The 14,623-nt window shown below is 46.7% G+C and overlaps 2 protein-coding genes across 2 annotated transcripts; one reads left to right on the forward strand and one right to left on the reverse strand.

The window, feature by feature from the left end:
* Window positions 1-56: 56 nt before the first annotated feature.
* On the forward strand, window positions 57-575 carry N7508_011034 (uncharacterized protein; the record flags this gene model as incomplete). Its single annotated transcript, XM_058469094.1, has 1 exon — window positions 57-575. A coding segment is annotated over one exon (519 nt), but the record flags the coding sequence as incomplete, so codon positions are not given.
* A 10,681-nt stretch (window positions 576-11,256) lies between these two features.
* Window positions 11,257-13,177, reverse strand: N7508_011035 (uncharacterized protein; the record flags this gene model as incomplete). Its single annotated transcript, XM_058469095.1, has 2 exons — window positions 11,257-11,262; window positions 11,318-13,177. The coding sequence occupies 2 exons, from the start codon at window positions 13,175-13,177 to the stop codon at window positions 11,257-11,259; spliced, it is 1,866 nt and encodes a 621-aa protein (XP_058314073.1).
* Between the last annotated feature and the right edge of the window lie 1,446 nt (window positions 13,178-14,623).

The raw sequence follows: 14,623 nt of genomic DNA on the forward strand, positions 1-14,623 counted from the left end.
CTAAACCCTAAGCCCTAAGCCCTAAGCCCTAAGCCCTAAGCCCTAAGCCCTAAGCCCTCACCCTTACCCTCACCCTTATACTACTCACCCTCACCCTCACCCTTACCCTCACTCTCACCCTTACCCTTATACTACTCACCCTCACCCTCACCCTTACCCTCACTCTCACCCTTACCCTTATACTACTCACCCTCACCCTTACCCTCACTCTCACCCTCACTCTCATCCTTACCCTCACTCTCACTCTCATCCTTACCCTCACTCTCACCCTTACCCTTATACTACTCACCCTCACCCTTACCCTCACTCTCACCCTCACTCTCATCCTTACCCTCACTCTCACTCTCATCCTTACCCTCACTCTCACCCTTACCCTTATACTACTCACCCTCACCCTCACCCTTATCTTCCCCCTCTATTCTACCGACTCGATCTTCTCTATTACCCTCGACCTTATCCGTATTATCTACTCCCCTTATCCATCATTTTATATTCCCTACCTTATTCGTAACACAAATCTTGCTTATATTCCTTCTTACCTACCAATCTTATCCCAATTTGAATCACCGATATAATCCTTTCCGATCCGATATTCAATCTACATATATATCCTCGAATTGCAATTTGGAATATGTATTCAACCGTATAATATATAACTGAATCGAATTACACGAATATATATCTCCGACTATACCCTCGAATATCCTCGAATTTTCTACCTCGCGATCTACCGAATTGTCCAATCTAATCGTTCTGAAACCTTGACTACTATATCCCGATTTACCTCTACTATATCTACTACCCTTGTTATGTCTTTCCTATACCTCGGACTATAATTATACCCTTAATTCTATCAATCCCCCTTATCGACTTATAATCCTATTTATACCCCTCCTAATCTATGAAATAATCACTAACCTATATCTAACTACTAATCTTATATCTCTTATCTCCTTACTATCTACCTAATCTCTTTATTACTTATATTATACCTATACCCTATGTACTAACTAAACCTCTTCCCTATCTTACTATTTTAAACCCTCCCCCCTCTTATTATTATAAACCCTTCCCCTTATCACTATTATACACCCTTCCCCCTCTTACGTATTGAAACCCTCCCCCCTTGTATTATTATAAACCCTTCCCCTTATCACTATTATACACCCTTCCCCCTCTGACGTATTTAAACCCTCCCCCCTTGTATTATTATAAACCCTTCCCCTTATCACTATTTTAAATATTTCCCTTATCACTATTGCAAACCCTTCCCTTATCACTATTGCAAACCCTTCCCCTCTTACTATTATAAACCCTCCCCCCTCTTACTATTATAAGCCCTCCCCCCTCTTACTATTCTAACCCTTCCTTCGATCTATTCGGAATTCCTTCTACCTTATATATTGAATCCTTTATTATAATACTATGCTTAATACCCACCTTATATTATACCTTTTACCTCTATTATACTCCCTTCCCTTATTTATCTCACCCTAATACAATATATCCCTGGAATATATACCAATACTCTCGCTATAAACCCCTTACCTCGACTTATTACTCTTATCCTCTCCGAATTCAAAACTCCTCCCTTATTATAATACTAACCCTACCCTCTAACCGCTATTTGAATCCAATTCGCTTTACTAACTTATATATACTATGATATAAATTGACTATTACGGCTTGATAATACCACTTACCGCTATATCAATACAAAATATTCAAATCCCAATATTTGATATATCTATAACAAATATATATCTTACTGCTTCACCTATTACACCGTGATATATATTTCCGCCAACCTACAAAATACTCCGGAAAAAACCTCAATGTAAAACCTAAATATAAATGACTGATGGCGAAATCCGAACTTTTGACACTGGGCCTGCCTACCGCAAACCTCCGACTATACTATCCTATATGATGGGACTAACCCCGTACACCAAGCCGGTGCTATACGCTAAAATGGATAAAATCACTACTTAACCGATATATATTGGCGCTGTACTAGTTTTATACGCCCCCCCTTACGGGCTTCTACCCCGAAATATCTAACCTACGTACTTAAATACTCTACCTATCCCCTCTCCCAGCCTTTTCACACCTTATACGTCTCCTACTTCCTTACTATTACTTCTCTGCCTATTACTCTCTTACTATTACTTCTTACTATTACTTCTTACTATGACTTCTCCGCTTACTATACTCCCTACTCCTATTTTCTGACGGCCGTCACAATTTATGCTTTTTTTGACCTATCTATATAACGCAAATCCTATAACACTATATCCCTTACGTTCTACACTACTAACCCTGACCGTTCACACCGCTAATCCTTACCCTTCCACTACTATAACCCTTACCCTCTACACCACTAACCCTTACCCTCTATATTATCACTTCCAAGTCCACTATACTCTCTCTTGGAATCTTATATACGCCTTTTGTAAACCTCCTACACTCACTACCATTTTCTGACGGCCGTCACCTTTTATGCCTTTTTTGACCTACCTACAATAACCCTTACTCTCTATACTATTAACCCTCACCCTCTACACTATTTACCCTCACCCCTTAACTACTTATACGTGTACTATACTCTCTTATATTCTATATACACCTCTCCTAAACCGCCTACACTTACTACTATATTCTGATGGCCGTCATATTTTATGCCTTTCTTGACCTACCTATAATAACCCTTCCCCTTTTTATTAAAACCCTTACCTTCTACACTAAAACCCTCACCCTCTATACTAAAACCCTCACCCTCTATACTAAAACCCTCACCCTCTATACTAAAACCCTCACCCTCTATACTAAAACCCTCACCCTTTTACTACTTATACGTCTATTATACTCTCTCCTATTCTATATACACCTTTTCTAAACCTCCTACACTCACTACTAAATCCGGACTACTAGTATATTTCATACCTTTTGTGACCTATCTACAATAACCCTTACCCTTACCTTTCACTATTAAGCCTACCCTTTTACTACTTCGGATACGTCTACTATACCTTCTCGTTAATCCTTATAGCCGTCACTATTTCTATACAAATCCCCGATTCTTACTACTCCTTTTTGATTGCTATCACTACGATAACCCTCACCCTCTATACTATGATTTCTATATCTATTATACTCTCTCGTTAAATCCTATATACGCCTTTTCCAAATATCCTACACTAAACCTACCCTCTAAACCACTAAACCTTACCCTCTATACTACTAATCCTCACCCTCTACACCACTAGCCCTCACCCTCTACACTACTAACCTTACCCTTTATACTTATAACCCTTATCCTCTAAACCACTGATCCTTACCTTCTACACTCCTAACCCTCACCCTTTTACTACTACTTATACTCACTACTAAATTCTAACAGCCGTTACCCTTTATTACTTTTTTGACCTATTTATAATAACTCTCACTCTCTTCCGTTTACTACCCTATTACTACTTCTTATATAGCTACTATACTCTCTCTTTTATACCTTATAGCCGTCACTAGTTCTTTACTAATATTACTCCTCTCTGATTGCTGTCACGATTATATATTCTTTATTGGAATCTCTACCTCTTACTTCTGTCCTCTATATCTATTCTTATCTAATCCTTACTTTTATTCTTTTGATTGCCGTCACGCATTATATATATCTCGTATTCCAATCCACTACTGCAACCCTTACCTTCTATACCGTTGACCCTTACCTGAATATCCTAAGCCCTTACCCTCTACACCGGTAACCCTCACCCTCCACCCTAGCCCTTACCCTCCACCACTAGCCCTCACCCTCTACACTCCTAACCCTCACCCTTTTACTACTACTTATGCGCTTTTTCTAAACCTCTTATACTCACTACTAAATTCTAACAGCCGTCACACTTTATTGCTTTTTTGACCTATTTATAATAACTCTTACCCTTACCCCTTGACTACTAACCCTCACCCCTTGACTACGAACCCTTACCCCTTTACTACTAACCCTCACCCCTTAACTACTAACCCTCACTATCTACACTACTACTTATTCCTAATAACTATCCCTATATCTTATATTCCAATCCTCTAATACTACTCCTTTCTAATTGCTGTCACCTATGATCTCTTCTATAATAATACCCTATTCTTACTACTTTCTAATTGCTGTCACGCATTATGTTTATCTCGTATTCCAATCCACTACTACAACCCTTACCTCTATACCGTTGACCCTTACTCTCGAAACCACTAATCCTTACCCTCTACTACTAGCCCTTACCCTCTACACTCCTAACCCTTACCCTTTTACTACTACTTATACGCTTTTTCTAAACCTCCTATACTCACTCCTAAATTCTAACAGCAGTCACACTTTATCCCTTTTTTGACCTATTCATAATAACTCTCACCCTCTTCCGTTTACTACCCTATTACTAATTCTTATATAGCTACTATACTCTCTCCTTTATACCTTATACCCGTCACTAGTTCTATACTAATACCCTATTCGTACTACTTCTTTCTGATTGCTATCACGCCTTATCTATATCTCTTATTCTAATCCTCTACTTCTACTACTTCTAACTTCTATCATATATATATATCTCGTATTCCAATCTACTACTACAACGCTTACCTTTTATACCGCTAGCCCTTACCCTCTAAACTCCTAACCCTCACCCTTTTACTACTACTTGTACACTTTTTCTAAAGCTCCTATACTCACTACTATATTCTAACAGCCGTCATAATTTATTGCTTTTTTGACCTATTGATAATAACTCTTACCCTCTCCTTTTGATTACGAACCCTCACCCTTGACTACAAACCCTTACCCTTGACTACAAACCCTCACCCTCTATACTACTAATCGCTACTAATTGTTATCTCTTCTATAATAGTTCCTTATTCTTACTACTTATTTCTAATGGCCGGTACTATTTATATATATCTTATATTCTAGTCCCCTACTTCTAGTACTTATTCCTAATAACTATCACTATATATATCTCGTATTCCAATCCTCTAATACTACTCCTTTCTAATTGCTGTCACCTATGATCTCTTCTATAATAATACCCTATTCTTACTACTTTCTAATTGCTATCACTATATATATCTCTGATTCTAAGCCTATATATCTACTACTACTACCGTCCCTTTGCTATATTCCAATCCTCTAAACTATACCCTCTCGCCACGCTCGATCCACTGCTTTCGAAGCCAAATATACTCGTGTACCAATTTCACCGTGTCTCCGTCATGCCGTGACCCCAAAAACCGTACAAGCCCATTCTCGTCATCGATATAAACCCCCTGCGTACGTAACCGGCGTGCCCATGCTTCCTTGATCTCCTCACTTCCCTCGCCGTACACCATAACAGCCAGCCCCGATAACAATAACCCCCGATAAACGCAATGCCCCTGGCTCCCTGGATTGATAAAACGGCTGCAAATCGTCTGCGGCATTCCACACCCGTAACAGCCACTAAATGCGGCAAATTTGATCTGCCGGCGTACCCGAATCCACCAGTTCTTGGCTGAATCCTGACTAGTTCGGGGCTGGATCCCACACTCGTACAAATCATGCCGGTCATCGAGTCCACGCTGCGTACAAAACCAGCATCGTTCATGCCATAACTGGGCCTGCTGTTGCAAAAACTCTAGTTCACTAGCAATGTCTTGATGGGCTTCCTGGTATACGACTCGGGCCGCCTGTCTCTCTCGGTCCTGGCGCTGGAAACGTTCAATAGCTTGTGTTGGCACGTAAGTTGACGCTGGCTGTATTGCTGCTGGCTGTATTGCTGCTGGCTGTATTGCTGCTGGCTGTATTGCTGTTGGCTGTATTGCTGTTGGCTGTATTGCTGTTGGCTGAATTGACTGTATTGCCGCTAGCTGAATTGACTGTATTGACGCTGGCTGTATTGCTGTTGGCTGAATTGGCTGTACTGCCGCTGGCTGAATTGACTGCGTTGCCACTGGCTGAATTGACTGCACTGGCTGACGGCGTATCACTGGCTGACGGCGTATCACTGGCTGACGGCGTATTACTGGCTGACGGCGTATCACTGGCTCAATACTCCGGCGATATATCGGACTAACGGATCCGACTTGGGACCGAAATCCAATGGATTCGCTGTCACTTCGCTGGCCACTCGCTTCCGAATCGGCTGGAAACTGGCTCAGTTCTTCGACACCCTGACCTCTCTCCACGGAGCTATACTGGACGTCTTCCATGGGCTCCGTACATAATGCTTGCACGGGGGTCTCCGCTGACTGATTCAAAACATGGGACAAAACCATGGGATCCGATGCTGGAAATGGCCCATTCCTGTCACTCTCACGTTCACTGGCCATTTCACTGGCCATTTCACTAGCTGTCTCACTAGCCGTCTCGCTCATCACTTCTTCATTGACTTGCCAGTTCTGATCACACTGATCACACCGCTGCTCCGTAGTATCACAATACTGCCGTACGTGGCCATCCAAATACTCATCCAATATCACCCGTCGGCAACATCCTTGATATATATATCGGTTCAGTCGGTCTTGCTCGACATCCGCCTTCACTGGGTCTTCGTGAATGGGATCCCACGTTGGCCGTTCAAACCCGTCGGGTTGGATGATAATGGCCTCACTGCGTAGCCCGTCTCGGCCAGCTCGTCCGCTTTCTTGCGCGTAATCCAATAAACTCCGGGGAAGTCCAATATGAATGATACTCCGAATATTGGGGATATCCACGCCCATTCCTAGCGCACTAGTCGCCACTACTACCCCCGTAGCATTGGCCTGAAAGCGGGCAAGTACGCCCTTGCGGTCTAACGTGCGGCTGTGATACGCTTCACTGTCAATCAGCTGGGCTAGTTGCTCCACCGTCTTGGTGGTCGGCCCGTAAATCACGACTCGGCCTGTCTGCATACGCGCGCGCGTGATACGGTCTCTGATAAAGCTGATCACGTCGGGGCTCTCGATCCAATCGTAGCTGTTACGATATCGATTCGACAGCGTGGGCTGCCAGATCCGATATGCCACGTTTGTCCGATTCGTCCGCGCTCGAAACATATGGGCCTTCTCTCGCGTCGTCCGTAATCGCTGTAAAAGCTGATCCTCCGCGGTGGGTGGCAGCGTAGCGGTCAAGTATATCATCTGAGCCTGAGCCACGATTAAACGGCCTAGCTGGGCCATGGCGGGCCGGAAATTGGCCTGATCATTGAGCACCACGTGGCATTCGTCTATCACGATCCGATCAAGCCGATGGCCGAGACGCTGTCGATTCAAAAACGTCATAAAATCCTCTGTAATGGCCGATTCGGGTGTCACGAGTACGATGGATGCCTGATCGGCCGGCCGACGGCTCTCCCACTCTACGCACGAGATGCCGAGTCGCTGGCACCGCTGGACCATGTCTCCGCGTAATGCGATTAGCGGCACGACCACCACTGTTACCCCACGGGGGCTGATCCACGCGGGTAGCATGAATAGCAAGCTTTTGCCACCCCCTGTCGGCATCACCGCCACTACCGGACTCTGGCCCTGCTGAATAGCTTCCAACGCCGGTGCTTGCACCCCCCGAAGCCGCACCGCGCGATTCCCTATCATTCGTTGCATTTCGGGCTCTATAGCCGCCTAGGTCAGTTGCCATCGACGTTCTGTACGGCCCATTTCGGCTTCTTTTTGCCACGGCGAAAACTAGCCCAGTCCTAATGCGCTCTCGGCACCCCCGTCATCCGTGGACACAAACCCTAAAAACCGATGCCAATCGGTGCTGCTAAGCCGAAACATCTCTCGCCGGTGGGCCGTCGTACCGGGCTGTTCGGTGATCCCACGGCCGTAAATCATGCCGGCCACGTGGGATGAATGGGCCGCTTGCAGATCGGCAATGTGGCCCATCCATTGCTCCGCATTCATGCTCTCTTCGTCATCCTCTTGGGATGCCTCCGCTCGTACGTCCTGACGCGTGTTGTTCGGGAATACGCTGGATGGCCGCATAAACCGACGGCTAATGCCAATAGCAATATCACGATACGCGTTCAAATTGATGGCGTGCCCATTGAGTCCAATGGTGGTTTCACGCTTCAGCACTTCACGGAGTCTTTCGGATGACCAATCCCGGCCGGTACTGGGGTCGGGGGGCCATAAAAACGCCTGTCTCTGATGACTGATTGGAATTAGCATCGAAACGTGATATAACGGATCAGTGGCTAGTTGCCTAGTAATTCCGATATATAATGGAAACCCAGCAATTCCGATATATAATGGAAACCCAGTAATTCCGATATATAACACTTCAGTGGCCAATGGACCACATGACTTACACTTCAATTTCAGAATGGCCCATCCTCCGTACCTTCTCCACGTACGCCTCCAATCTCTCGACAAACGGCAGTACTAGCCACAAATACCAGACCACTAATTCACCGACTTCCCGGGGTAAATACCGATGAATCACCTTGGTGTCATTCGATGCGTAAAACCCTTTGTGATACTGCGTCACAAATGCCACTAGCCCATCCTCGATGAAAATATTGCGATGGCCGCCGCTATTCGTATTATAATGTCGAATACTTAATAGCTCTGGGGCACGTGCTGGCTGGCCCCCACTGACATGAACAGCAATAGCAAGCTTCTCCCGAAAATGGGCCACCCGTTGAAGATACACGTCAATCGCTGCAATTCGTAGCCGGCCTGTATTGCGTTCAATAAAACGATGCCGTAACAGCCCTTCTTGCCGTACTCGATTCATCATCCATTCACTGCCAGCCACGGGCCACGGCGTACGGGTGTCATTCAAAAAACTCCATCCCTGGGCCGTCTCTGTGGGATCATCGCAGATATCCCGCCACGGAATCGCGGGAACTGACCCAGTCTCCGTGCTCAATAATAGCTCGTCACGGAGTATTTGCCGTGTCGAACTAATCAGCCCGTGGACGAAACCCCGGAAGTCCCCCATGGAAAAGTTGTATTGCTGATACAATAGCTGGTCTTGATTCATCCAGCCAACGTGGCCTGTTGTCGTGCTGTTATAATGGATCTTCAAGCCGTAAGTACGGAGATCCAACAGCCATTGCATCGGGCTATTCGTTCCACGGACCATAAATTGACTGACCATCTCAGCCACCCACTCATGAAATGACCGCTGGCCCTGCTGAGCCTGGCTGAATTGGACAAAATGGGATGACTGGGTCGATACTGGAACTGGGCCAGTCTCGAAATTGTAAAAGTCATCGTTGGATGTCGGCGTCGGCGGCGTCAAAAATGCGAATTCAGGTGAATCTAGTGGACTTTCGGTATCCCATTCGCCCGCCATTTGATGCTCTGTAAGCTGAGACAGCATTATCTCCGCTGTCGGATCTAGCTTCAACGCCTTGTGGACCACCATGAACCGTGCGATCTTAATAAGCTTCGATAAAATGGGTGGATAGCTCTGCGCGGTACGCTAGCCAGCCTCGCCCTGACCAAGCACTGCCGTGGCACAAATCAGCGCACTTTCGTAGTCTTCCACCTTGGTCCGATGGTTCAGAAGCTCAATACAAAAGTCTAGACACGCGGTGTCAATGGGCGCTAGTTGAAACGGCGAATTGCTATTGATGCGTCGATTCGCTATTGATTCGCTGGCGATTCGCTGACTACTGTCATCTAAACTGGCCCTATCGAAACTAGCTCTATTGGGACTGGCCCTGTCGGAACTAGCACTGACTGGACTAACTGGACTGGCTGGACTGGCTGGCGCGCTGAATCCCGGCTGGGCCAGTTTCCAAAGCGTATTCCACGCTAAACGCTGCCGTTTCGAAAACCGGTAATATGGACTGGCCCATTCATGCGATGCCTGCGTGCGCACGAAAAACATCAAGATTTGCTGCCATGGGATCGTATGTCTCTCGATATTCTCGGCATCCATGTACGCTTGCAATGGCTGATGCGGCAATCGGTCCCGCTCCGTACGGACGGCCTCGGTGCGAATGGAATGGCTAGTTTTTGTACAAATTAACTGGCTGATTCGGGCTACTGTAGCCATCGAATCCCAAATAGCGGAAGTAGCTAATTCGGTCGGATCGGCCGATTCGGTATCGGGTGCCATGACGCTGTCTCGTAAGTCTTGGGGGTCGATTCCACGTAGATACACGGCCCACTGGGTCCGTCGAAGCCATGGATTCGCGTCGTCACGCTGACTAGCCTCGATCAACTGGGGCTGTTCTTGTTTCTCGAGGAATGCTTGTTCGATCTGGTCCAAAACCTGATCACTACGTACGGTCGGTGCTAATTCGGCTTCGGGGTCTACCTCTGCTCCGACCGTACGTACGCGGGTATAATGAGATCCGACCCCCTGGCGAAACACGCGCTGGCAGAATACTATACTCGTAAACTGCTGAATCTGTTGCTCGGCGGCTGAGAGACCTGGCTGCTTCTTATAGCCGCCACGGTTTATTGGTGCGACCCAATCATGATACTCACGCCAGTGGTATCGCATCGTGCCAATTGACCGAGCAGTAAATTCGCAGGACTGGCCCTTCCCGCATAATATACCGTCCGAATAAAGCGGTAAATTGGGGATTGGGTCTGTTACCACGGTCGGAGTTTGCCATTCGTCACACTCTTGGGCCCGCTGCCAGGTCTGAATAGCTTCGCTGATCTGCCGAGCAATTGGCTTCCCAATTCGGTGATTGGGGCCTTGAAGGTGTCGAAAAACCTCTCTTGGCCGAACTGCGTACTGGCATCGCTTACAGACAATAACTGGGTCTGTTGATGGCTGGTGAAAAAGTTCAAGTTCCATTCTGACGGCTGCAAGTGCGATATCTATTAATGTTGTTATAAAACGTCAAGTTCTATACCAAGAAACGTCAAGTTCTATAGCAAACATGAAATAAACCCCTGAATCAGTCGAACCCCGCTTTACGAATATGGTCCAAAACCCTACTAATGATGCCTAAGGCACCGATCGTACGTTAACCGGGCGCACCCCATCAAAACATCTTCGATTTTCAACCGCGAATTTCTCGCCACATGAATAACTCCTGGCTCTAAAATTGAAATGGGATATAAATTAGATAGTCTATTATAACGTCCTAAATTTATAGACCGATCGGCCATGAAACAGAACCTGGAGTCAGGCGATTGAAGTCAGGCGTGCGACCCACTTTTCCTGCCATAGTTAAGGAATAACCACAACCTGGAGTCTGCCAGACTCCACCACCCCCCGTGGGATAGGGTTATGGCTGAGACCTCCCCCGACATGCTGCCAAGTCTTACGTAGCTGGGGATCTAGTGCTAAGGTGTCGAGGGCCGGGTTTGTAAATGGGTATACGTCCCCTGCCGCAAAAACCTCCTTCACACTTGAATAAAGCTGCGTGTAGAGAAGGCCTGCCTGCCGCTGCGGGGCGGATCGATGCGTCTCTAATGTGAGGCTGCCAGAGTCGTGGAGGAGGCTGATCGGATAAAACTGCCGTTTTGGGCGTGGAGACTCCGGAGGATACTGCTGCCCAATCCACTCAGCATACGATTCTAAGCAGCATCGCCGCCAGAGGATGGTCTGTGGCACTAGTTGGTTTGCACCAGGCTCCCTGTCCGAACGGTGCCTGGATGCGAGGAGTCCAACGCCACCAACCTGTGAGGCCCCGGTAGGACAGGTCTCTTTCCCGATATCGATGTAGAATTGATCGGATAGATAAGACTCGTCGATCGTGTTCCCCCAGTGCTGGGCAAACTCCTGCATCATACCGTCCCACGTATTTGCTTTGGTCAATGTCTTGAGGTTTTTCCCTTGGACGAGGATGGTCACGTCCGAGAATTGCTGTAGTCCAGCGCTCTGGATGGTCTCTAAAATACTTGCCCACACAAGCGAGAGGGCATTTGGTGGGAGAAAATAGAATAGAAGCTGCTCCCGAGCGACCGGATCCGCTCGCTGCGAGCGTATCTCAACACCTCGGGCCGTAGCGTTCAGCCGGCTGTGGTCAAAGCTCGAAGGATAATGCTGGACGAGTGAGCTGTCGTGATGGCGGTAAATTGCAGGAAGAAGTATCTGGTCTATCCAGATCCGAAAGTCGTCATCACGGAGGCGACTAGATTGCTGCTCTTCTCGGTAGAGGCGCGGGAATAAGAAGTAAAGTGAGATATCCTCAAACCCAACCAACCGCCCAAACGTATAATGTGGGATCTTATGCACCGGCCGTCGGACATGATGAGCGCGACCATTGCTTCCAATATAGTGTACAGGAATAGGATTCAGATGTAGGCTTGAACGAAGGTCAGAGACAGGCATCTGAGTCGAGTTCCACCGCACTCCAAGTTTGGCCACTGCTAGACTATGCGCGAAGCCAACAATACTGTCGATATCAAAAGTCACCGCTGTCGGGCGTTCTGGCTGGTGGTCGGCTGCAAGGCAGAGGTGGACTGGACGAGTGTTAGGCGTGACTGAACTAATCCCGGTATAGATCTCGCGTTTTCGGGTTGCGCTAGTCTTTCCTGCCAGGTTTTCCTCGCGTCTAGCTATTGTTGCGGCACTAAGAACATCGGGGTATCCTCCATCTGCCTGGATCTGGTCTAGATACTCTCCTAGACCGAGATGCTCCGTATGCTGTATCTCATGTTCACTCTCCTGCTGCGTATGGCACTGGCGGCAGCAGCCATGGTGTTGTTGGAGCTGGTCAGTAAGAAGCTGGGCTAATTGAGAGATAGCCGTATTAGTTGTTGCGTCTTCGGTTTGATCAGGAGGTGGAACCACAAACGGCCCAGTCGCTTGAACCGGAATTTCAGTTACCCCTGGTATAAGACTGGCTTGGGTGGTCTCTTCTTGTGCACTCTCTGGAGAGATTGCTTGAGTAGGACTATTGGCTATATCACTCATGGATTCTAGTAGTACCCCGTTATCTATCGGCGGAATATTAGGTATCGATGAGTCCCACGGTAGAAGGTCCGGGCTGAGAGCTGGTAGAAGTTGCTCAACCTCGGTCGCGATGGAAAGTTCCCCCGGAGGAAAATAGCTTAACGATGGTTCATTGATATCAGTGGATAGGGGTATTGTGGCGGAATAGTGCTGGTCGAATTGCTGGTCACGATATACAGCGCGGGTAAACTGTCGCCGGTTCCGCCGTTGCGTGGCATTTGATATTTGTTTTGCCTGAGCAGACGTGTATATTCGCGGTCGTCCTCGTTTTCGTGTTGGAGCGTCTGATAGTTGTGCCATAATAAGCTAGTGGGGGTATTCTCGATGCGAACTTCTGCGGCGAGAAAGGCCTCTATTTTTTCAATGATACGAATAGGGGCCCCGAGAAAATCCAGTCAGCATAGCAATCGAACCTAAAATCGAATCTATCAGATAAAAGTAAGTTGTGTTCCGAAAGAGGTTTAGTTTTGACCACGAAATTCAAAAAGGGTTTAGTTTTGACCACGAAATTCGAAAAGGGTTTAGTTTTGACCACGAAATTCAAATAGGTTTAGTGTATGCTTATATCAGCGCATTGGCCTCAAATATGATCAGATTCAAACGACCATAACTCTATGAATATTCAAGTTATCAAAATAAACGTTGAACATTCGGCATGCCAAGGTAATTCTCTATAAGCAAAATATATATTTAAGCTCTTTTAATGCATGGTTGCGGTAAGTCGTGGTCATGATTTCGTATATGGTGATCTGCGAATTACATGCTGCAAATGGCTGGGGTGCTACGACTATTAAGAAGCAGCGCTTTCCCGACATTCCACGCTCAACCATCCAATATACGCTTACCCAAGAAGCAAAGCGTCAAAAGCATGAAAGCCTTCCACGCTCAGGCCAGCCGAGGAATAGACTTCCGCAAAACCCAATTTGGGTCGAAGACTTGGACCCAAAACCCAGTCATCTCAAAATATATAACCCAGTTTTTTGCATAAAAATACATAAAAATACCAAGACTTTCCTAATTAGTATCATTTATACGTGTTTATGCATAAAACTGGGTCGAAACTGGGTTACTGGGTTCTTGGCAATGCCAAGAATTGGGTCGAAAACTGGGTTCTGCGGAAGTCTACCGAGGAAGATTACTGAAGAGGATCGTGACCATATCTACGATATTATACAAGAAAAGCCTTCAATTTTGATCGAGGATCTACTTGGAGAGGTTGATTTTAAAGTCCACCGTATGTCAATTTGGCGTCTAACCCACGAAATGGGCCTTCGAAAATGGAGGAAGATGCAGCGGCCGGCATTGACGCCTATACACGCCGAGAAACGTCTTCGCTGGGCTCTTCAATATCAGCATTTTATATCAGAGGATTGGGCCCGCGTCTATTGGTCTGACGAATGTACGGTTGAACGTGGCATTGGCCAGCGTCAAGAATGGACTTTTACGCGTCCGAAAGATCAGCTTTTTCAGCATTCGGAAGAAGGCCATCAGGTTCAAATGGTTCTAGCGCGGGGGAAGCAAATTAAGCAGATGTTTTGGGCTGCTTTTTCCGGACTTTCACGTCGATCAGGCCTTATTCCCCTATTCGGAGATCCCCTATCTCGAAGAGGTGGCGTCTCTTCACGTACGATCGAAGAGCTCTATCGGCGCGTCTTACCTACGCTCCTTAATAGCATTGATTCTAATGCTATTTTTCAGCAAGATAACGCGCCTGTTCACACGGCATATATCGTACGGGACGCTTTA

Source organism: Penicillium antarcticum (genome assembly GCF_028974205.1).
Source record: "Penicillium antarcticum strain IBT 31339 chromosome Unknown utg000010l_segment0_segment0, whole genome shotgun sequence".
NCBI classification, from domain to species: Eukaryota; Fungi; Ascomycota; class Eurotiomycetes; order Eurotiales; family Aspergillaceae; genus Penicillium; species Penicillium antarcticum.